This window comes from Malaclemys terrapin, chromosome 2 (genome assembly GCF_027887155.1).
Source record: "Malaclemys terrapin pileata isolate rMalTer1 chromosome 2, rMalTer1.hap1, whole genome shotgun sequence".
NCBI classification, from domain to species: Eukaryota; Metazoa; Chordata; order Testudines; family Emydidae; genus Malaclemys; species Malaclemys terrapin.
Window position 1 is genome coordinate 233,403,261 of NC_071506.1, and position 25,045 is coordinate 233,428,305.

At 41.9% G+C, this 25,045-nt stretch overlaps 1 protein-coding gene across 1 annotated transcript in view; it reads left to right on the top strand.

Annotated features, from left to right (window-relative positions):
* Positions 1-8,875, top strand: part of DGKB (diacylglycerol kinase beta) — a 465,349-nt gene extending 456,474 nt beyond the window's left edge. The window contains exon 24 of the mRNA XM_054021197.1: positions 7,063-8,875. Within this exon, the coding sequence (XP_053877172.1) occupies positions 7,063-7,170 (108 nt within the window). The 3' untranslated portion in view covers positions 7,171-8,875. The remainder of the gene's footprint in view (positions 1-7,062) is intronic.
* Positions 8,876-25,045: the final 16,170 nt, after the last annotated feature.

Here is a 25,045-nt window from a genome sequence, read left to right on the forward strand (position 1 = left end):
CCATCCTCTATAACAAACACATTATGGAACATTTTTATTTCCCTTTGTGGGGAGACTAATCCATAAAGGGACTGTTTCATAAAGGTGAGTAGCTGCAGAATCTCTATAAATTTAGTCACAGAAGAATGATTCTATTTGATTTTATTTTTTACATTTATATTACAAGAAATATTTCCCCTTTTTCTTCTGCTGAAAGAGTGCTGTTGCTCCCTGCATTCTCATAAATTTAGCCTGAACTGTTCTCTGTGTCTCCATGCACAAAAAATACTTGTGGCACCAAAAACGAAATTTACAACTCTTGTTAGACTTTCTCCTTGTCTTGGTTCTAAGTGGTCAGATATTTATGCACGGCTAACATTAGAGGAAGGAGTTTTAGATATTTTTGTTTGATTTTGAGATCATATTTCCAAGGCTCTGCTTCAGAAAGATTTTTTCTGATTTAAATCAGAGAGCATTTGTTCATGGACTATGTAGCTTTCTCTATCCAAGCACACACACAAAAAAAGTATTACTAACTGTAACTGTGTGAACCAACTATTTGAGTCCCAAGATTGGGGGGAGGGATAGGTCAGTGGTTTGAGCATTAGCCTGCTAAACCCAGGGTTGTGAGTTCAATCCTTGAGAGGACCACTTAGGGATTTGGGGCAAAATCAGTACTTGATTCTGCTAGTGAAGGCAGGGGGCTGGACTCAATGACCTTTCAGAGTCCCTTCCAGCTCTATGAGATAAGTATATCTCCATATATTATATTATAGGATTGCAAACTTCAGAAAAAAATATCAGGAAACTAGTATCGAAATCATGAGTTTTTGCCTTTAGTAGTACAGACTTCAGTAAAGTTTGCCTTGAGGTTGTCCCTCTGACTTAACCGAAAGTAAATTATCTTTTTTTTTTTTTTTAAAGATGAAGAGGAGTTACACACACACACACACATACACACACACACACACACACATTTCTTTTAAGATGAAGAGGAGTTCCTCTCTCACACACACTCTCTCTCTCTCTCTCTCTCTCTCTCTCTCCCATCTGTCTTCATATCTTTCCCTCCAGCGTTGACTCTATTCTGGTTTCAATGGTAGTATGGCACCTAGTGCTTTTGAAAATCACATCAGGCACATAGCTGCATCTTTAGGCACTTAAATACCTTTTGATTCTAAGTGCCAAAGTCACTTTTGAAATCTGACTTAGCCATCTGAGTTACTTATGCCCAGATTTTTAAAGGTATTTAGGAGCCTTTGGAGTTAGGCACCTAAATATCTTTTAAAATTTGGGCCCATGGCTTTTTGGTGAAATCTGACCCCCCTGAAGTCAATGAGAGTTTTGCCATTGATTTAAATAGTACCAGGATTTCACCCTATAGCTCTAATAACATAGAGAATATGAAAGCTAAACATTGTAATTTGTATTGTGATAGCACCTAGAGTTCCCAATAAGTATGGGAGCCCCATTGTGCTAGGCACTGTACACATATATAAAAAAGACAGTTCCTGCCCTAAATATCTTACAATCTCAGGCCTCAATTCTGCATTATGTTGCACATAGCCAGGCTGCTATGCTTGTCTGGAGATCCACTGCAGGCCGCCCAAGAAGAACAAGCTGCAGGATCGGGGCCTAGATTTTATTGCTTTCATCATCTTTTTATATAGAACTGTTTTTGTGAAGGAAAAATTATAACATTAGTGGTTACATTAAACATCTTTGATAATTAGCTGAAGAGGAAATTCTATCACAGCTCACCCAGCCAAAATATAGTGACATGAAATATATTTATGGTCTCACTTGATCTCACTTGGTCATTAATAGTAATGAATCTTCAAAGGCTCTCAAGTTAGTTTGATAAACTTCTGTCTTCGGGCACCAGTATTTCTTTAAGAAAAATAATATTTCCATTTACCTACAACTGTCTTTAGCATTGTTTTGAAAAATCTCTACGAGTATTCTGTCTTAATTACAAAAAAACTGCAATTTCACTTCTTTCATCTGTTCTTGATTTGGTAAGTACCAAGTCTGAATCTTAAGCGGACAATATCCCTAGATTAAAAATGGAAAAAAGAAATATTTATGGCAGATGCAAGAATAGTTCCTCTGTGAAGGAATGGAATAAATGCTAGTGCACTGGCAGGGCCATTTTAATGGATTGTAAGAAATTAAAAATCTCATTGGTATTTGTCACAAAGCATGTTAGACTTTCTGTCTATTGGTGTTGATAAGGTTTATTTAACAACAGTAAATTTATTACAATGGCATGATTTTTTTTCTCATGATAAGAATTCATAATACATGGCACCAGAAAATTATACAGGTGCTTTGATCATCCCTGGAAAAGAGGTTTGAATATTTATGTTTGAATGAATTTATGTATGAATTTTTTTCCTGGCCTTTCTCTTACTCTTTAAGAGTGTAATTGAACCATTGTGCAGAGAGCCAGCCCAAGATCTACCTCATTACTTAAGCCCCACCTAGGGGCAGGGAGACTAAGGGCCGACCATCTTTTGCCTCTTGCTCATTGTGGAAAGAGTCTATGGGTAGCTAAGGGAGGAGCCACAGACCTGCTTTTACACAGATCCGCCAGCTCCAACACCCCATGCAGCAGGCACAGAGGAGCTGTAGTTGCAATTCCATCCCATAGATCTCTCAAGCCATTAGGGCCTAATCTCACTGAATGCAATGGGACTTTTGTCCTTGATTTCAGTGGCAGCAGGATTGTGTCCTGGCTCTATAGCAGTTGATGATAGGGGAAACTATCCCGCAGTAGTAAAATAGTTAACATATAAACTGATGCCAACCTGTAAAAAGTTTCTCTTGTTATAATGACAATTTGCATGAATTTCTGTTTCTAGCCCTGAGGTTTTTTTGGAATTGTTTTTTTTTGTTTGTTTGTTTGACCCTAAAAAAAACAAAAAAACAAAAAAAAACAAACAGCAGCAGACCCCTTACAGTGCAGTTGAGAATTATTTTTCCCATTCACTGCTACACTGCACATTAGTTTTGTTTACCTATGCATAATTTTTCTTAATTTCACAATAGTAGTTTTTGTAATTGACAATGCAATTTACTGCATGTGTGCTTTCTGCACCTCAGACAAGTATGCTACCATAATGCACCTATCTTTCCAGTTCAAATTGTTAAGAAAAAATTAGTTGTGACTAATTGCCAATTAATTTGCAGTAACTTGGGGGAGGGGGAACAATTGCACCTACTAATTAAAATTTAAAATATTCCAAAGTGTCATCTTTAGGTGTCTGTGGAATATATAATTTCCATTTTAGTTCTGTGCTGGATCTGTAACAACCCTGAGCTTGACAGCTCTATTAATTTAAAAGCTCAGTGATACCTATTAGTACAAAACATGAAAAAAATGCTATTAATCATTTATTTTAATTTTGCAGCTCTGTCATTTTCGCAGTATGTTTAAGAATTATGGTGACACCATAATGTTTTTCAATCTACCTGTGTAAAGGGGAAACAGATCACACTACTTAAGAGAGAGACCAGAGTATATTATTAGAGCTTAATTAATGCCAGACTGATTAGATGTGATTGCATTTTGCACAATAATATTGTTAAGAAATTGTTTAAAAGAACTGTCACATACAGCTCTATTTAAAACCATTGGGCTGGATCAGAGAGGTTTGGCCCAAATTTACACAACCCAAGCCAGGAGAGAGGACACAAAGAGAGCTTAAAACTTACCTTTGCACTTCTCTTATCCTATGGCCTCTCTGTGCGGGGTAGTCCTCTGCACTGTGTTAGACATGGGCAGCCTGTGAACTGCCTGTTGAGGGAGGCTAGCCCCTAGCCCTGCCCCTTCTCCTGGAGCCCACCCCAGGCTGCCCCAGCTCCAGCGCGCCAGATGGGCAGGCAGTGCGGCCCCAGTCCCCCAAGCCCCGCAGCACTTGGTGGGTGGGTAGTGCCCCCCCCCCCCCCCCGGGCCATGGCATGGGTGAAGACTAAGCTGCAAAGCGGGAAGCAGCATGAGGCGGAGTGTGGGTGGGGCCACGCTTGGCTGTTTGGGGACGCTCAGCCTCCCTCAGCCTATGATATTCACCACCCATGGTGTTAGAGCACCCTTAAGGGCTGTTCTTTCTGGCCCATCTGCATCTGGCCTCAGTCGCTTTTGGGGATAGTTATGATGTAGTGTTGCCCAGTTTCGCCTGCCCCAGCAGCAGGGAGAAGAGTGGCATACAAACCCCTAGTCTGTGGGATAATCCTGTGAACCTCCCTGCTGATAGTGTGGAGCCAAGTGGCCACCTGTTACCCACGTATATGGCTCACTGTGTTCATATTTGAATTTAACTTTGTATCCTCTGAGGTGTAGAGTTGACTGTTAATCCAAATATTTTAACATAAACTGGGAGTATCATTTATAGTTTCTTATTAGTTAGTGTCTTGATTAATTCCTGTATTTATAACACATTCTGTTTTCATTGGAAGGGCAATGATGACCTCTTATTTAAGCGTATATGATGTTAGGAACACACATATAACAAGCACACATTGTAGAACTCAATAACATAAAAGGAAAACTATTTGATCTAAGAAACACAGTTAATACATTAAACTTATTACTCCCTAGTGCATTTCATTTACTGGATGCATTGTGTTACTGTGGCTTCAAGGCACATTTTGAAGCTCTGACGTGCTCCTGAAAAAAATAAATGCCCATTTTATGTTTTATTTATGTATTTATAAACATGTTTAATATGACAGACTCAGACTTCTCATTTATTAGCAAACATTACTATCTTCAAATATGGAGCAATTACTATCTCTAATTTTAAGAGTTATGCTCTTCTTTAAATTGGGTAAGGTTTTCCTTTTAGCAAGTATATCATTAGCTGCACTTCTCAGGTCTGCAAAAATGATTTTAAAATTTCTAATGCTACGTTTTCCCTGGAGCCATTTATTGATGTCTCAGCCCTGTAAAACTTCTGAATTAGGACTACAAACTTACAGGGTGAAATCCTGGTTCCATTGAAGTGAGTGGGAGTTTTGCCAATGATTTCAGTGGAGCCAGAATTTTACCCATAGTGTTATATACTGACCTTTCATCAAATGCATCATAAACTACTGGTAGTATTTTTGGCTGCTTACGGTTTCTGTTTGGGTGGGGCTTTGTTTTCTGTTTGTTTTGTGTTTTTTTCTTAAAATATAAAGTTTTCCAAGCAGAAGCATTTTCTCATGTTTTTCCTATAGCTGCAACTTAACTTTGCATCTTTTAGAAATATTTTTTCTTTAATTTTCCGATAATCAGTCCACGTACATTGCTTTTTCAAAATAATCACAAAAACATTCAAATTGACCTAATGGTCATATTAAATTCTCCCAGCAGAACTAAATAGTTTCTCCACTCAGTGCTTTCAGTTCACATTGAACCTACAGTCTCCAGGAAAGCATAAGAAAATAGCATTTGCAGCATTCCATGAAAGACAAGAAGATTTGCATCTCAGATGCAGTGTGTGTTCCTAAAAGAGGCCATCCCACCACCCCCATGCCCAAACATAACACCTACATATGATGTATGAGTGACAGCAACCCATGAGATAAATTCACAGGGCCAGGTTATTAGCTGTCATCTATGGAGCTATGCTGATCTGGTCCCCAGATTGGTGCCTGAAGCTAGGTTGACTGTGAGGAAAAGAGAATCATACACTAACTTTTATGCCAACAAACAATAACATACTAAAGTTACATATTAGGTGGCAGTGCAACGAACATGTGAAGAGTAAGCTAAAATTCCCATAGTGTTAAATAAACCCCCTCTTCCCATTGAGATTTTTATGTTTCTGTCTCCTTAGATTGTAAAGTAAATTTCCATCCCCAAGAAAAGGATTGTTCTATATTTTAATGAGTCTCTCCACGTGATGTACATTTTTGTTTCATTACTATTAGTGAATGACAAGTGAAGAATATTCATTTTACCTTGAAAATGTCAGGTATGCACTTTAAGACAGAGATTTTTTTGCAATTTTTAATGAGGCGGTGTTTCTTTTGAAAGAAATACCCATTTCTGATGTGGATACTATGCAGGTGACAACTGATATTTAATAAGTGATGGTTCTTGTATTAGTTGTAGTTCACTAAAGAAAATGTCTCAGATTGCTTTTGAAAAACTCTTAGTGTCACTAGCCCAAAGGCAAGATGTGACCTTTTTATTACATAATGGGAATCATTTATTATATTACAATGTATCTTAAAGTCACAGACAAAATGCCACTTTGATAATTGCTTTCAATTAGCTTTGAGCATAGCATACATTCATAAAATGTCTTCTCTAATTTAGACTTGAATTAGAGAAAATTGCAGACATAATATACTTTAAGGTTGTCTCATTTAAGGTGATTCGTAGTTTTATATCAAAGAAATCAAAATGAGTGGCTTTAGAGCAGTCTTTCAAAGTGTTTTAAACAGGCTTTTCAATATTTGATTCTGTTCTATTACCAATTAATTAACAAATTAGAATGCTAGTTCATCATTTTTGACCTTTTTTTCTATGTTAACTTTTGACTTTCATTCCTAATGGTTATTTTGAAATTAAGTATCATGGCTCATGTTAAAAGAGAAGAACAATCTGATTAGGGGAATAAATAAGGCATGCTATGATACAGTGTATATCTTAATAATGGGAAACTAGCTTGGTGTCCCCAACATACAATGCATCCTTTCCTGCTTTTGAATTCCTTTTTACCATGTGGCTATGCAAAATATTCAAGTGACAAGCAGTGATAAAAGGGCAGGTTATAAATCTTATGCTCCTGTAGTAAGAAAGCATATTGCCGTGTTCTTATTATATATGATTAATAATATGGATTGCCTGTATAATTACAATTTATGTGTTGTAACTATGACTATAAATTAATTTGTTTATGATATAAGCAAATGTCAGTTGTAACAAAATGTATTTCCATATCTACCTTTCAATCCTTGGTCATCTGAAGGTTCAGAAGCTACATTTTAAGATTTGAAATGGTTCAGTCACTTTGGATATTTGTAAAAATATGATAAAGAAGTTGAGTTAGCTAACGGGATAACTGTTTTTTTTTTCTTTCCCTCCCCTAGATAAAAATTACCCACAAGAATCAAGCCCCAATACTGGTGGGACCTCCTCCAAAAACCGGTCTATTCTCCTCCATTATCAGAAGAACAAGGAACCACAGCAAGGAATAAGCCTCTGTAGTTTAGTTCTTAGAAAACAAATTAGCAGCGCTGGCTTTGGAATATTTATGCCAGAAATCTTTCAAAAGTTTTAGAATATCCTCTACTCACAGAATTCTGGAATTTGGCATAACGGTTTCTGTGACTGAGCTAATGTAAAATTATGCTGTTAGAAAAATTTATTGTCACTTTTTTTTTAGGCATTTTGCATGAGGAAAGCAGATGTTTATATACAGTGATATGGCATCTTTTTGTTGCATGCATTACCATTTACTAATTTATGGGATAATTCTGCCATGGAACATGAGGAGGGAATGCTCTGGGTAATTTGATTTATTTGGTAAGATTTTATTTGTAGTTAATTCTAATGCAGTGATCATAATCCAAAGATTCTGTAGTTGCCCTCTTGAACCCAAGCATCTTCAGATCAACAACTGATTTGACGTGTATCACATAAGAGCTTGGAAGTTCACAGGTCCCATTAACTTGGCCTTTTACATTTAACATTTCTTGCCACTCTAATGAATATTTTTCCTCAGCAATTTAACCCCACTGAGCAGTATTAAAATCCTTTTTCTGTGCTAAAATACCTTTAATCTTTCAAACACTGATCCATGTGAGTAACTTTACACACACACAAAGTCCCATTGGATCACTGGTACTATTCACATGCAGATAACTACGCACATGTGCAAGTTTTTGCAAGATGGGAAGTCAATGCAGGTTTGCCTGAGTGAGGACTACAGGGCTAAAGGTTAAAGGACAGCGAATAAAGGTAATGCTACTTGCAAAACTAATCAGCAGAGTTGTTTGTTGAAACATTAAAACATTTTACTCAACAGTAAATCTTTGTAATATGCCAAACTTTAAATCATCTTGCATATTGGCCAATAGTGCAGTATGTGCAGTAGTGCACACAAATAACCAAACCACATGCCTAATAAACTGCATTTCCCACCAAAGATTTAGTGAAGGAGGCTTCAGAGAAATGGGTTAATGCATAATTAATCATGCACACTGGAGCAGACTTACTTCTGAAAATGTACAGTTCTTTGATTACCTTGGCAATGTCCAAACTAATGCTGGAATAGGAAAAACGGTCTATTAATTACAATTTACATGCTCACCTTTCATTTGTTTCATACATTAATAGACTGACACATAAACTTGCTACTTCACAATTAAAACCATTTCTAATTTTGTTGTTATTTATAAATTTGCAACATCCCTCATTTTGTCACGCTTTAAATTAGTCTTCTTAAGGAAAGGACATGCTCTTATCAGTTCCCTTTCTATTCATTGCTACCTGAAATCAAAACAATTCCTATTATAATAATTTGGGAGGCAATTGTTTAGGTCTTCATTTTCTCAGCCCTCTGAGAGACTTCTTAACAGCCGGAAATCGCAGCACAGGTCTTATTGTCTATGGTTTGCATGGTACTGTCAGACTGTCTAATGGTTAGGTCCAAGAATGGCAACCTTTTTCAGTGTTGCAATAAATTTACAATATGGGTCTGAAGTAAAATGCTTTTTTATGCAGTCTTGACGTTGTTCTTCGTACCAAATAACCTGCACCTCATCGCTGCATGTTTTATGTTCTCAAACATTCCATCGGGGGTGTGTGGAGGGAAGGGCATGGGGGAACTGCTTGAAATGCATGATTTATTAGTTTCCTCCCACCTTTATCGATACATTAAAGTGCCAATGAGTTATCCAATCTATTTTTCTATCGATTCATTCATCCTTAAAAAGCAAATAGCATTTAATCATTCTGTTGTGCACGGTACTGTGCATGGATTTAAGTAAAGCTGCTACCATTTGGTTCCTTAGTATGAGTATTCAGCATCTCTTTTGTATATAATAGATACTGAACAAAAAGGCAGTATAGTGCTGGTGAGGATTATGTATATGAAATATGCTCTCAGTGTTCTGTAAACATTAAGAGGCAAAGACCAACATTAAGTTTAGCATCAGGTAGAAAAATTAGATGACAATTATTCCTTAAAATTAAGACATAATTCACCATTGCTGGGTCCAACGATGTTAACAATTACAGCAGGATTTTAACGTCACTTGTTCTTGTATATTACATGCACTCTCTCATGCACACACAAGATTCTGATGCAGTAGTTACTGCAGATTTCCGTAATTACAAGGTAAAAAGTATTTGCATAAAGAAAGACCTTGCTGGCATAATGCGCACATTGGCTTTCTGAAATTATGGTTACAGGTAATAAATATTTGCTCATGACTTGACATAGAATTTTCTACTGTTGCTATTGAACCTTTTATGTCAAAACATGTTTAATGATATCATTATATAATGTGCCCTCTATGATAATCTCTTGAATACTTGATCTCTGAAAAACAAATAAAATGGTGCATAGGCTATTCTTTAACAATGTATGCCATTATTAAAGTGTCTAATAGCCTGAGAATAGGTAACTGTGAGCTATACGGTTTTCCATAATAGAGGGATGGATGGGCTCATATATACACTCCCCACACATACCTCCATCAGAACAGCTGATTTCGCTCATGGTATCTGTGCTCAAAAGGCTAACTCATGACTGACATTCTCACTAATGAAATAAATATAACAAATCAGTCTCTTCACTGTATATGGATACTTTCACTATCAGTTTGTCTTTACTATTAATCATAGGGATAGTTTTTGGATTTTTAATGTGGCCTATTGCTAATTTAACACTGTGTTGGGATTTCTGGGGATTGAAAGAATATGATAGTCTGAAGGCAAGGATAAAGGCTTGCAGCAATTGTAAGATGACCTGAAGGGAAGGCAACGTGTTTGATGAAAAAGTAATGGACAACACTTTTTGTCTAACTATGATGTTCACCTCTGATGTTATCTAGACGGGTGATCTGCTAGGCCACTCCAATACTTGACTCTGGGAGCCAGCCTTACCCTGCTCTGCTGTGAGAACCCCCACTCCTGGGCTGTTCACGCACAGCCTCTGGTGTGTAAGCTGCTCCCAGCTACTTTCAAGTGAATGACACTAGCCAATATCTCCGGTCCCAGACACAACCCTAGGAACCTCCGTCTTGCAGTGTCCAGTTATGCCCGCTGGATGCTGCAAGTTTATTGAGTTCGTCAATTTAACAAAGAAATTGATATGTACCAGGCTTGTTCTCCCAAGGGAAGTTTCTTACATGCTTCAAACCAAACGCACTGCTTCAGATAAAATAAACAAACAGATTTATTTTCTATGACACTAGATTTTAAGTGATTATAAGTCAAAGCATAATAAGTCAGATTTGGTCAAATGAAATAAAAGCAAACTGCATTCTAAGCTGATCTTAACACTTTCAGTGTCCTTACGAACTTAGATGCTTCTCACCAGAGGCTGGCTGCTCTTCCGCCAGGCTCTCCCCTTTGATCAGCACTTCAGTCGCTTGGAGATGATGTTATCTGTAGGTGTAGGTGGAAGAGAGAGGAAGAGCATGGCAAACGTCTCTCCCTTTTATCATGTCCTTTCTCCCCTCTTGGCTTTGCCCCACCTCCCTTCAGAGTCAGTTGAGCATTACTGAGTCTCTCCAAGCCAGGTTGAGCAATTCCCCTGGTGTGGCCTCATGAAGGTGAGTCATTGCATTGTAGCTCCCTTGCTGGACAATGGTTGTTGATGGGTTGATTGACACCCCGCCCAGGCATTGGTTACTTTCCTTGCTGTTGCCTTTGGGGAGCTAATATCTGGCTGATCCCCCCAATTTACAGCATGTTTTAGTGACAACCATACTACAGAATTCTCATAACTTCATATGCATTAATGATATACATATATGGAGAGAGAAATTACTTTCAGCAGATCATAACCTTTCCCTGATACCTTACAAGCCATGCTTTATATGTAAGATCACGATTATATGAAAATGAGGAATAAGGAAGTTACAGCACGCTCCCCCAAGGTATAGAATGTCACACAAACCTTCAGTATCATCTTTGTTGTCACCAATGAAATAATACAGTGGTGTATGCTAAATTGGAGCAAAGAATAAATGGGGATATCTTCAAATAGTGAATGCACACACAGACTCCAGAGGTATGATCTTGCATCCATTGAAATCAATGACAAAATTCACATTGATTTTTGCAAAGTAACTTGATATGAAATACATGCAGTGAGACTGTCTGAATATTCTCACTGGATTTGCAAATTTGGCATTGACTTGCTAGAACGTTGCAGCTGCTCAAAGCAATGTTCAGTCAAAAACTTCTCTTCTCCCTTTTCTTGACATCTTTTATTCACTCACTGCTTCCCTTACTCACCTCTTTTCTTCCCTGGATTTTGTTGGTAGAAGCACTGCAGGGTAATGTATATGGGAAACATTTCATTATAATACTCTAGGGAGAAACCTCGTTTAGAGTTTGACTAACTGACTGAGTCGTCCTGTGTCCATGTCAAAAGAAAGTGAAAAGAAAGAGGGTAATCATTTTGAGCACAGAGATTAAGAATAGGCCACCTACACCTATAGAATTAATCCAATGTTTAACTTGTTCTATATTTTACAAATCCATTCATAAAGCTACATGATTATTACTCATATTTTATGGTTGCCCTGTACCCCTGTGTTTGGTAGACACTTGCGTGTTACACCTAGGGCTCTTATATGCTAGAAAGTACTGAAATTTCCTTGACTGTTAGGTTCTGAAACACGAGCAGACACTCAATGTACCACCCTTCCCAGATTTGTGCCATGGTGTTTTTCAGAAAGATAGACATTAACAATGAATGCCTATTTTTCAAAGCCAGAATATAAATAGGCCCACAGTATGAGTTAAGGATGTTGAAAGATATATTGGTGTAAAAAAAAAAGTGTTTAAAACAGAAAATGTCTAGTTTTGATACTGATTGAATCACATAAAAATGATAGAGCCACTTTAAAGCAAATTGAGTGAGGAAAAATATTTTTGATCCAGAGATTGGGGCTTATGGGCTATGTCTATAGATTGATAACCTTTTTATAAGAATGGCAATTTCATAGAATGAGATGGTGCTTTAAGAGAGTCTCAGTGCTGGCTCTGATCTGTGACTTGCTTTCTCCCAAGCCAAGGGAATTCTGGGGCTTGTAGTCCCCAGAGCAAGCATGTGATTGCAGGCTAACAAGGCTTGCTGGGAAAGGAGCAGGTCTATACAAAGAGCTTCCTCATGCTCTCTTGGAAAGTGACTAAGGGAAATAGAGCAGCAGAGGGGAGAGGAGCGGTGCTGAGCTTGCTGGTGACCATGATCTGTACAAGATCAACAGTGGTTATCTGCAGAGAGAGAACCAGGGTAGGCGGCCGGGAGGACTGTACTAAGGGGCTCTAAAAGTAAGCCAGGAAGGTCTGTGCTAAAGAAACCTAGGGGGAGGCCTAGAAAAGATGGGCATTGCAGAAAGAATACTGAGAAACAGTGAAGTTGGTTGGGCTTTGGTTGAGAACACTCAGCTCCTTTGTAGTTAAGAGCACAGGCCTACCCCCTGTGGTGCCAGCTCAGGATGGGGTGGAGACCCCTGTTCTTGGAAACCCCTGCTGCTTAGGGGTAAAAGTGCATAGGAGGTTTAGACTAGACAAAGTGAAGAACCACCAGCAAGGGGAAAAGGGTCTTTGGAAACCCCTGCAAGCAAAGGGAAGGGCTTTCATAAAGACTGGGAGGTTGGCTGGGGAAGGTGGAGAATCTGTGGGGTTTTGCTTACTTCTGGACATTTTGTTACTCTGAAAGAGGAGGACTCTTGCCTTGGCTGGAAGGCCAAAAGCATTGAATCAATAGCAAAAGCAAAAAAAACCCTGATGCACTGGTGGGGAAACTGAGGCACAGCCACACATGCGGATGGGGACAGGTAAGCAACATAGGTCTTTCTCTACAGAGAACTAATGCTGGTCTTGTCCAGACTGTGGTCATTTGGCAGTAGTTTGCTAGGTAAACCCTCCTTTCCCAGATGTTTTTTTCCTGAGCAGAAGTGAACTCTTCTTGTAGTCCTGCCCTGTTTCCCATCAGGCTTTGCTATTGCCTGCAATCACGTTTGCTCCAGAGGGTAAAAGCCCTACAATTCCCTTGACCAAGAGGAAGCAAGGCACAGGTCAAAGCTGGGGGTTGAACTTTTATTATAGAGACAATTTGCCCTGTGACAGTCAAGTGATAAACCTCTGCAAATGAGATTTATAAGGAAAACATGGGCAGGCCCCCCTTAGTTAAGGCAGAGCTAGTGGTGCCTCTCAGGCTATGTCTTCACTACACAGCTTTTAGTGACATGGCTGTCTCGCTACAGCCATGCCGCTAAAAGTCGTGCAGTGTAGCCGCTGTTTGTAGGCTCTCCTGCTGACAAAAAACTTCCACCCCCAATGAGCGGTGACTTCCACCTCCTGCTGACAAAGTGCTGTTCACACTGGCACTTGTCGCTGGCAAAACTTTTGTCTTTCAAAGTTGTTTTTTAACACCTCTGAAAGACAAAAGTTTTGTCATTCAATTGCCAATGTAGACTTAGCCTCAGTTAAATCAAACTCTATGTTCACTGGAACATGCAAAGACATAGCTCCACATTGAGGACAATTTTCTTACTGAGTTTCCACCTTCTACCCACAGTCACTTCAGCAGTACAGCTACTCAGAAAGAGTGGTTGATCCTCTATTTTATAATAGGGAATGTGTATTTCTCGTATTGTCATATTCAAACACTGGACATGGTTTTGCTTAAACTTTGAGAACTAGTTTCCTTTCAGGCAGCAAACTTGGAAAATCGGAGCCCAGTTTCAGAAAGTTCTGAAGAATGGAAAATGAGCTTATGGCTCATATACATGTACACCAAAGGTATATAAAGCTGTGTACCAGGAGTTTAGTACCGAACAATGCATGTGTTGTGTGGTAGTAATTACAAGCAAGTAAGAGAAACAGGGTGCTCTCGCCTTTCAACAAGAACAACAGCTGAGGCAGAGAAACTTCTACATAATCATTCGTTTCCCTTTTGTCAAATTGCCCTACAGCCTGAAGCTATAAAAAGGGGACAATAGCCTCTTCTCTTTAGATATCTAGAATCTCTTGTCATGGTGGCATTTCAGAAGTTGAGTTCTCTCTCTGATTCATGATTCAAAGAGATTACCTGAGAAGCACCATGGGGAGCTTTTCAGGAATGACTCAGACAAAGATTAAGTAATGGTCATTTTTGTTATTTGTTTTTGTTATTTATAGAAAAACTGCACCCATGTTGATAGAGCAGCACAATTCAATTTCAAATAAACATAGGACATAATTCACCAGGATTGGATGGCTCCAGAAGTGGAAATAAGATTTAGAGTCTTTCACCTTTAGATCACCAGTTTGAATCTAACCAAAGTTGTTAGTGACTGGAAGTTGATACTATCCAATAGATGGTCAATTTGAAATAAAGTTTGTGTTCCCATTCCAATGATAAACCACGTAACAAGAAACTACAACACAGTTGGCACTGATTGGCACTCTTGGTGGTGGTCTTGGCCGTGAGACCAAGGAGTGGATGAGCATGGATTAGAGACTCCTCCCTCTTTGTGGCTGAGGCACACTGCTACCCAGGGGTACCACTTGGGGCCTCAAGTGGGGGCAGGGGGTGGAAGTCTAAAAAATGTACCAATCGTTTCCTAAAATTTTACCAAATAGTACCAGGTACAGAGGGAAAGATTGTGGTAGACACTCTGGGGAGAGGGATGGATTAGGAGCTTGGAGTCAGGTAGGTGAAGGAGGATGGGGGGACAGGCCTTACCAGATCTCACCCAGAGCCATGCAGTTGAATTGCTGGGTGGATGTGGTGCTTTTCTGTGCCATCACTTCACTCCACGTTAGCGCCCTTGGTGCCAGGGCTGGGCCTTTCGCTCTGGCCAGATACCTGGGACTGAGCCAGTTGAGCCCTGCCCTGCACAGCCTCAGGCATTACTAGGAGATGGGGGCAGAGTCTGGGCTCCTGGGTGGGGCCTGCACAGGCTGTGCAGTGAAAAAGGCCTGGCAGTGGCAGTGCCATTCCCCAGGCCACCACTGCTGCCTCCCCGCAAGCAGCACCTCCAAAGCCAGCTCCTTCGTATTCTCCCCTCTCCCATGGCAACCCCAGGGCCAGCATCCCCTCCCAACCCAGGCAGCAAGTGGGTAGCCCTGCAGAGGCAGCAGCACCCCCACTGGCCAGCAACAATAGTTGCTCTGCCGCTGCCAGTTTCTGTGGGCAGAAGGAGGAGACCAACAGGTGTGGCACTGGGCTGCCTCGGGCTGCAGCAGCACTACTAGCCAGGGGACACAATTTTACCAAATATGCCACCCTCTGTGGCCTCTCTGCTGCTACCGTCCAGGTTCTACCTGTTTGGTAGAAGAGTTCAGTCTCCAGAGCTGTCATTTTATCCCCCTTAAATTCAGACAGTTTAAAGGGGCGGGGGGAGGGAATGACTTGTTAATGGTATCAACAGTGACATCCTGCTCATTTGTATGTTTTAATTCCAATGAGGCAGGCAATGAGCATCATGGCTAAGCTAATTGCTTCCCTTCAGCTGTAAGTCTGAATGCTGCTGAGGTTGCAAGTGAATCTGAGCAGTTACTACTCTCCTGAAATCAGAATTGTACAAACTCCGGTGTTGAGTGGGTCTTTTGTGTGAATTAATGAGGTACTACTGCTTGTTAGCTAATTTGAGAGTGTGTCCATTCGCTTAAGGGTGACCTAAAATTTTTATGGTTGCTTAATTTTTCTTCTCATTTCTCTTCTGCTGGCTGTATCATTAGCACTGTTTAATGTTAGAATGGTTACCTAGATTTGTCATCGCTTTAGGACACCGGGCAAAGCCATTCAGCAGCCCTGTTTTTACTGTTGTGGGACAGGAGATGACTAGGCTGGAATAAGGTTAATGGATCTCAGAAAATGTTATGTCCCCTGAATGCAAGACAAGGCTCTGTTCCTTCTGATGGGAATCCTATTGCTATATTGAACACAACTGCTTTCTCTGCCACAGAGTTCAGCTCCTAGTCCATGTGAAATAATTTATAGTTTTCCCTTAGGCTGCATTCTGAATCTTGGATAAAAATATAACTTATGGCAAATGCCAGTTGTTCCCTATTGGTTTGACTATAGAGATATCTCATAATATGATAGCTCGTCAAAGCAATAACAATGTTTTTTAACAGTAATGGCATAATAGAGTAGCTGAGAGCACATAGAAAAGTAGTAGTTTGACACATGAAACAACAAAAACATTAGAACCCTGAATACTTGTTAAACTTTGATAATTCGTGCACTGAAAGTATAAGAACCTAGATAGATGAGAAATTGCCAATAGTGTGAAAAAGAGATACCACTGTTACTTCATACTCAGAGTATAGGGGACGTACTTTGCTCTCTCAAATATACTGCCATATGGGTTGGTAAATGCTTACTTTTAATGACTATCCCTGTATATGTCCATTTGGAGAGACAATGACACTGATGACTCCTACAAGATATGCACTTTTGAAAAGTGGATAGTGCAGTAAAATATGGTCCCAAGAACCCTATAATACTGTCTGGCCACATGTGGCTGTGGAGATCTAAGAGATGCCACAGAAGGCTGAAGTATCATCATTCCAGCTGAACTCGGTATTAATTTGCAACAAATGTGAATTCTACCCAACTAATCAGTAGGGTGCATGTACTCTTGATCCTTTTATTGTACCTTATGACCGGTACATTTTGGAGAGGGCACTGCACATAGCAAACTCGCACACAGCAGCGGGAGTGAGGACTGAAAGCTTTCTGCCCAATTCAGATTCCTCTAAAACTCACAGAGACCCCCTCTGCCAGGTCTCTCTAGCAAGCATGGACAGCGTGAATGGTATGTCGACCTGCAGCTGGCTAAATATATTGTGCACCGTGCTGCTTTTGCTGCACCAAGGTGCACGCACTTGAGGTCACTTAAAGACATGGTACAGAATGTAACCCTAAGTCCTAGCTCTGTAAAACAGGGCTCAGATGTCATATCCTTGATTAAAACAAGACTAATGTAGTGGTGAAATAGGAACATGAGGTGAAATCCTGGCTCAACTGACGTCAATAACGAGATCCCCATTGATTCCATTGTAACCAGGATATCACCCATGGTATTTTAGCTCTTATGTGTTCTACAGGGTATGATTTGGGGTCAAATTCTATATCTTTGCTTTAAGGGTTCCTAAACAGAACCATATTGGTGCAGCCAAAAAAGCATTATGTCCAGTATGCCCAGACGATCCTCTGGCCAGACATAGTCCCATCTACAACCCACTCCCTCCATGATTATTTCTGCCTAGAGTAGCTGCAGTTGCTGGATTCCTAGTCTTATATGCTTAAAACAACAGTAACGCAGTGGTGAGTCAGGCCAATTGTCAGTGGTTATATAGGACAGAGATATTAGGTGCTATACAGAAACACCAGAGAGCCAGACATGTGCAAACCCTGATTTAGTGTGCAATATGTAAGGGGTGTGCAAAATTCTTACAAACTCTCAATCTTGCTCACAAAATATTCATCGGCGGCTGCTCTGGCTATCAGGAAGTTAGGCAGCTGCCTAGGGCTACAGATTTGGCCCAGCCGCCCCTCCATCATGATCAGTGGTGCTGCAATCACAAAGCCACTTGCTCAGATTTGGCCTCTCTCTGTCATGACAGAGGGGCGGCCAGGCCAGATTTGAGTGGCATGGGGGGGCAGCACAAAAAGTGTTGCCTAAGGTGGCAGATTCCCTTGAGCAGCATCTGTGTTCATTATTATGTATATACATACAGCCTCTCATTTACCATAGTACTTACATATGCATTCTGACTGCTGTTTTTTCATCCTGGCGCAACCAGTGTATTTCTTTATGCTTCTGATATCTTAAGGTACCAGTTCCATTCCCGGTACTTACTATTCATTTCAAGGTTATTAATTGTGAATTAATAACGTGGGATAGAATATTATAGTTGTGAATTAATAACGTGGGATAGAATATTATAGCAAACCATATGTATGGTGCTTGGGTGGTTGGTTTTTTCCAGACACATTCTCCAAAGAAAGAACAGCAGCTGCTTCCCACACATGAGGAAAAAGCCACTGTCCTTACTCCTTGGCCAAAGAAACGTTATAGGCAAAGTCAGCTAAGTGCTTATAATGGTGTTGACTTCTTCCAATGTCACCCATTACTAGTGCTGCAATGAAGTGCCAGGGACTTGAGAATCTTGTTTAATAATATGGATTTAGTTTTCAGAGAGTGAGAACGGCTGATGTTTCCCATGGATCCCTTTCTTGTGCCTTCAGTGTCTCTTTGGCAAGCATATTTGTAACCCACTGCTGGGTGTGTGTTACAGGTCTACCTCTGTGCCCAGTTAGCAGGGGCTATGAGTCTAGCTACAGAGCTCGGCTTTAATGCATGTTGTAGATCATGCTTTTAGCTCTCGGGGGCCGCGGTTCCATCCTCGGTGTGTTGGCTAAGATGGCAATTTTCAAATATTCTGAGTATTTTTCTTTCCATATGAACTTTGGATGGAATTTTGCCCAAGCCTTTCTCATCCTCCCTGTCATTAGAAGGAGCTATGCAGGCAGAAGACCTAACATTGCTTCCACTAAGTCAATGGTAAACTCCTACTAACTTTAATTGGAGTGAGACCCAAAAGAGCTGGGCCAACACTGTGCCCTTCTTCAAATCTCAAGCATGAGTCCAGAGCCAGCTGCATCAATAGCTTCCCCAAATTTGAAGGTTAGGGCAAGGCCAACTCTTGCTCCACTCGCTCCTTGCATGCCCCAGATAGGGGATCTGGCAAGGGGAGTGCATGCTTCGTTCTTGCAAAGGGTGAGCAGACATGCTCCAAGATACCCAATACAGGCACCGCGCGGGGAGTATTCTGAGGTGGTGTGGCGCTGGATCACCCCCCTGGGGAGCTGTGTGTATAAGGCACAAGCCAGGACTTGAGAGGGAGGGTGTTTGCAAGAATAAAAAAATATTAAAAATGGGGACAAATAACAAGGAGCAAAGTTTGTTGTAACTCCCAATAAGCTGCCTCTGTTGTTTCTCCCACTAACACCTGTTATTTCCCATTGGTGTTTGCCAGGACATGATGTTAACAGGATAAAACAGAGTAAGATTACTTGGAGTCAGGGGAAATTAATATGTTATTTGCAACAGAGCTGAAGTGCAGCACATTGAATGGAGGGTGGTTTTAATTAAAACTTGTATTTCAAAAATAATGAAAAATTAGGTTGAAGCCCACGTGGAAGGAAAAAAACATTGGAGGTGGTATTATCCACTGCCTTGCATTTATGTATCTGAGAGAGTCTAAGGGCTAAAGGTGAGATTCTGTGTTGTGCTGCTAAACAACAAAGGACTCGCAGCAGGCGGAAGGCAGGGCTATGGTGGCTTTAAGCCTCCTCTGTACCTTCTGGATCTTGGGCTGCTCGAGGAGCAGTGGCCCATGCATAACTTAGGCTGTCTAACTTACTGCCATCTCCTTCAGGTGCCCTATGGGCTGCTGCACTACCTGGGACCTCCACAGCGCTGTCTGTTGTGGTCCCGCTCCTGACATGCCCCCATGCCAGGACTTGTGAAGGGGTCCTCAGAAGACAGCCTGACAGCTGTACTCCACAGTGCCTGCGTTCAGGGAAACCGTCCCAAGCTGGACTAGGGCTTTTACATAGGCGCTGATTCCGTGGGGGCTCAGGGGCTGGAGCACCCATGGGAAAAAAAAGGTGAATGCTCAGCAGCCCCAGCAGCCCTGCAGTTCAGCTCTTCCCATCAGCCCTCCTCCTCCCCCCCAGTGCCTCCCGCCTGCTGGTTGTCAGCTGCTCAGCAGTGTGCAGGAGGTGCTGGGGAGAATGGGAGGGGCAGGTCACACTTGGGGGAGGGGCAGAACGGAGAGGGAAGAGGCAGGGCAGTGCGGGGGCAGGAAGGCGCAGTGCGGTGGCAGGAGCTTGAGGGAAGGGGTGGAGTGGGGGCAGGGCCTGGGGCGAAGCAGGGATCAAGCACCCCCAGGAAAATCACAGAGTCGGCACCTCTGGGCTTTGAAGACAGGTTACGCCAATCTGGGGCACTGGGGCTGGAGCAGAAGTGAGGATCTCCCCCAGTGGTGCAAGTACAATTCATTTCTTACCAATACGCTGCACTCATGGGGGAGAGACAAAGGGGGGGCACCAGCGAAAGAGGGGTCACGTGACTTCCCCACATGACCCCCCCACGTGACTCCTCCCTGCCTCACCCATAGGCCAGGGCCCCCATCCCCTCCTTATCCCTTCCCCATGATCCATCCCACATTACCTGGGAGTTGGGGGGGCTCTGTTCTCCTCCCACTGCGCCGGAGACTTCTGAACTACAGCAGGGCTCTCCGGAACTGCAGTGTTACGCTGGCAGCTCCTCCAGTGCGGCTGTACTGCTCCCAGCCCTTCCTCACAGCTGCATCTTCTGAGTCCTGCCAGCAGCCCCACTGGAGGTCAGGGCTGGGGGCAGTACAGCCGCTCCAGAGGAGCTGCTGATGTGGGGCTGCCTGGTGGCCCCATGTTCTACTCCTCCTGTGTCTTTCTGGTACAGAGTACCGGCTATAGCTATCTTACTGGTGTGGCGGACCGGGCAGGACCATCCTACTTGCACCACTGACCTCCCCCTATATTGTCATGGCCCTTATTCCTCCATTTCGAGGATTAAGGATGAGTAAGACTCAGATCCACAAAGGTACTACCGGGTGCCTAAATCCCAGTTTTAGGCTTTACTGTGATGCACAGAATTCCTGTCACACCCTGTAGGCACTTAAATTCACTCAGCACCTAAGTTTTCAAGGTCAGGTTTCTGCCTCTGAGCATGCGCACTGCTGCCTCACTCTAGGTGTCCAGACACCTATCTCCTGCCTAAGCCCCACAGCAATCCATGAACGCGGGGAACATAGTTATTTATCCACCTGTCCCGCGTGCAGGGCCCAATCCTGTAGGCATGTTCAGAGGCTGCCTACAGACTTGGGTCCAATTCAAAATCTGGCTGCAGGAGGAGGGGCAGTCTTTTAGCCTACTGATTAGAGCATTCACCTGGGATGTGGGAGAGTCAGGTTCAGGTCTCTCCTCTGCTTGAGTGGGAGAGAGGATTTCTACAGAGGTCTCCTACTTCTCAGGAGAGTGCTCTAGTCTAACCACTGAGCTATGGGATATCCTGTTACGGGGCTCCTTCAATCTCCCCTGTTGAGGCTGTTCCACTGTGTGTAAATATTTAAAGAGTGATTGGAGCAGGGGGCCTGGAGCCTTGGTCTCCCATCTCAGTGCCCTTACCGCTGGAGTACACAGTCAGTCACACTCACTCTCTCTCTCTGACACAATTACTCTAAATATTTATACACAGTGTAACAGCTTAAACAGGAGAGATAGAAGGAGCCCCACATTAGAATACCCCATCTCTTATTCATTAGGGCAGGCTCCTGAGACGTGGGAGACCCCTTTTCAAATCCTTTCTCAGGCAGAGGGGGGAATTGAACCTGGCTCTCCCACATCCCAGGTGAGTGTGCTAACCACTGGCCTAAAAGTTATAAGGCAGGCATCTCCTCCGCTAGCTGTTTTAGGTGCCTAAGCTGCCTGACTCCAGGAGAGGGGTTTCTTTCACAGATCACTAGCAAAGATAGGTGCCTCCCTACAGCCTGAACTTAGGCACCTAACTCCATCAGAGCAGTAGGATTTAGCACATACCCCTCTCCTCTGCATCTCCCATTGGCCAGCTTAGGTGGCTCCCTGCCCAGTCTGCTGGCTTTAGTGGATTGCATTCTAAACTGCATATCCCTCCCCATTTATTGCATAGGGAGCTGTGATGGAATTTACAGATCCCACACAGAAACTAAGGGCTTGTCTACACTTAAAATGCCATAGCTGTGCTGCTGTCGCTCTTCAGTAAAGACACTACCTTGGCCGACAGGAAGGGTTTGCCTGTCAGTGTAGGTGATCCACCTCCCTAAGAGGTGGGCTGCGGTTGTAGACAGTGTTACGTCAGTTTAACTATGTCACTCAGGCTACGTCTTCACTACCCGCCTGAATCAGCAGGTAGAAATCGATGTCTCAGGGATCGAATTATCGCGTCTCGTCGGGACGCGACAGTCGATCCCCGAATCGACGCTTGTACTCCACCAGCGTAGGTAGGAATAAGCGCCGTCAACGGGGGAGCCACGGAGGTCAATTTGCCGCCGTCCTCACAGAGGGGTAAGTCGGCTGAGATACGTCAAATTCAGCTACGCTATTCGCGTAGCTGAATTTGCGTATCTTAAATCGACCCTCCCTCTTCCTCCCCCGTAGTGAGGACGTAGCCTCGGAGGTGTGGATTTTTCACACTCTTGAGTGATGTAGTTATACCGACTTAATTGCCTTGGTCTGGTCCAGGGTAGCAACGCACCTTCCCTTAGTCAGGGAAGATTGTAAAGTTACAGTGTAGCCCTAAATCTGGATAGGCACAGCTCCATTACAGCAGATGGACTATATTCTGATCTCATTTACTGCAGTGTACAATAGTGTTAATCCAGGTCTACACTGGTGTAAATGAGATCGGAATCTGATCTGGAATATTTTGTGTAAATAAAGTAAAATAAAACAGAACTGCCCTGGAAAAGACTAACTCTGCCATATCTTGCATGAATCCACCATTGATATTAATGGGGGCTGCAACTGTGTGAGGGCAGAATTGGACCCCTAGATCCAGATTCTGCCTCCAGTACAGTAAACTTATTGAATTCAAAATGAGTACAGGTGATAGAATCTGGCCCTTAACATCTAATTTTCCTTTTCTGGAAGAGGCTTCTGTTCAGCTTGCCTTTTCATTGAACAGCCCAGCTCATTCAACTGGATGGAGAATTATTTGTCACTTGTACCGCGGATGTTTTTGTAAATTGAAATACTGTAAAATTTGTGGATTTAATTTTAAAATAATACTTTGCTTTAAGATAGTGCTTTTCATCAGTAGATCTCAAAGGGCTTTACAGAGCACTTTACAAAGGAGATAAGTATCATTGTCCCCACTTTATAGATGGAGAAAAAGCCCAATCAAATTACAGCCTAAACAAATAAGACTTAACTCTTCCCCTGAAGTGAAGACTTTAGAAAGGACTCTACCTTATCTTAATAAAATTGAACAACTCCATGCTTGGCATGAGTATCTGTCTTTGGCTATTCCTGTCTATATTTATTGGTTTTCCATGGTCACTCTAAATTAATCCTATTCAGCTGAGTTCTGAGAACTTTACACAGCATTTACTTAGTTCTTAGGCAAACTTCTCACTGGGCCAAAATGTGATCTCTCACCAGTTTTGTACTCCATGGACTTCAACAGCTCTTCACTTGAGTCTCACCAGCATGAGACCAGATTCAGGCTTATTGGCTTCTTTGAGACTTTGCTCTGGTGATGGATGGGGAAAACACTTGAATCGGGACCTCTGAATTTGACGTGCTATAATTGTACAGAGATGCCACTGTCAGAGTATTTGTAGTTCATGATGCAATGTTTAAGAATTTTCTGATATTAAAAACAAAATCTATTGCCTATAAAACCTGCAGTGTGAGATTTATTTTGCAAGTTAAACACCTACTTCACCATAGGCAGCTCTGGCCCTAACCTGAGATGTGTGGGGTTTTTTTTCTGTGAGCATTTGTTCGTTTACTGCCATGCAGATAATGCAATGGATTTCACAGCACAGCAAGTTTAATCAGGACATGTCCTGATTAATTTGTACTGATATGCACTGATGGACAGGATTTTCCAGGAGCATGACTGGCTGTTTATCAAACGATCATCAATTCTGGAGAAGAAATGGTGCTACCCCCCTGTTGTTTTACAGCATCTGCTTTATCATCTGCTCACAGGAGCACTTTTTTTTCCATGGGTTTCCCTTTGTAGCTGTCACTTGCAGACAGCTTCATTTATTTCTGCTGATTTCTAATTCCTTCAGGAGAGGGGTCCAAAAGACACAGTTGATTCACTGGGCCTGTTGTGGGAATGCAATGGTTAAAGATGGCAAGACAAAACCAAATACCACAATCTGCATTTGATTTCTCACGCTTTCCTGTTATTTACCATGTGTCTCTTTGAGTGTCATAAATAATTTAGAGATCAAAGTGAATTTTTCTTCTTCTTCTAAGTGCCAGAAAGCCAAATTCACATTTATTTGATTACTAATGTTTCCACAATATAACATAATGCATAAAACAACTCACATTGCACTATAGTTTAACAAGAGCACTATTAGAGTAGCATACAAGCTTAAAGGTATCTTCTAATGGCAAACAGGAGGAATAGTACTGGGGAGGTGGGGAGGCAGGCCCGGAGATACTTAGGCACTTAACTCCCACTGATTTCAATGGGAGTTAGGTACCTGAATACGAATGAGGGTCTGGGTCTCAGTCCTTACTCAGGCAAAATTCCCATTGAAATCACAGAGACTTTTGTCTGACTAAGGACTTGAGGATTAGCCCTTAATATGCACAATCTATTACTTACGAAGCACATCGTTTTATTGTGCCTGGTAGTAACACACGCTGTTATAACTTCCTTCAAGCAAGAAAGCCAAACCCTACACATTAAAAATAGATCATACTCTTTATTAGTGGGGTGTATGAGACATTGTTGATAGCAGATGCAGGTAGCACCCACTACATTAAAGTGCAATTGTGGTCAGAAAAGCAATTACTTCAAAAATGGGGCCTTCAGAATCCAAAGTTCTGCTCCCCGGGTGTATTTAGAGTTACATCCATTTACTTTGACTGACCAAAACTATTTTTATTTCTATTAACATCATAGAGGCAATATGTCTAGGAATCGTGATGCTCAAGTGCTTTGCTGGATTGGGGTCTAACTAAGGCTACATCTACACTTAGGGCAGCATATAGAGTACAGTCACTGCATGCCCAGCTAGCATGGGTATAAACAGCATGGTGAGACATGGCTTAGGTGAATGGAG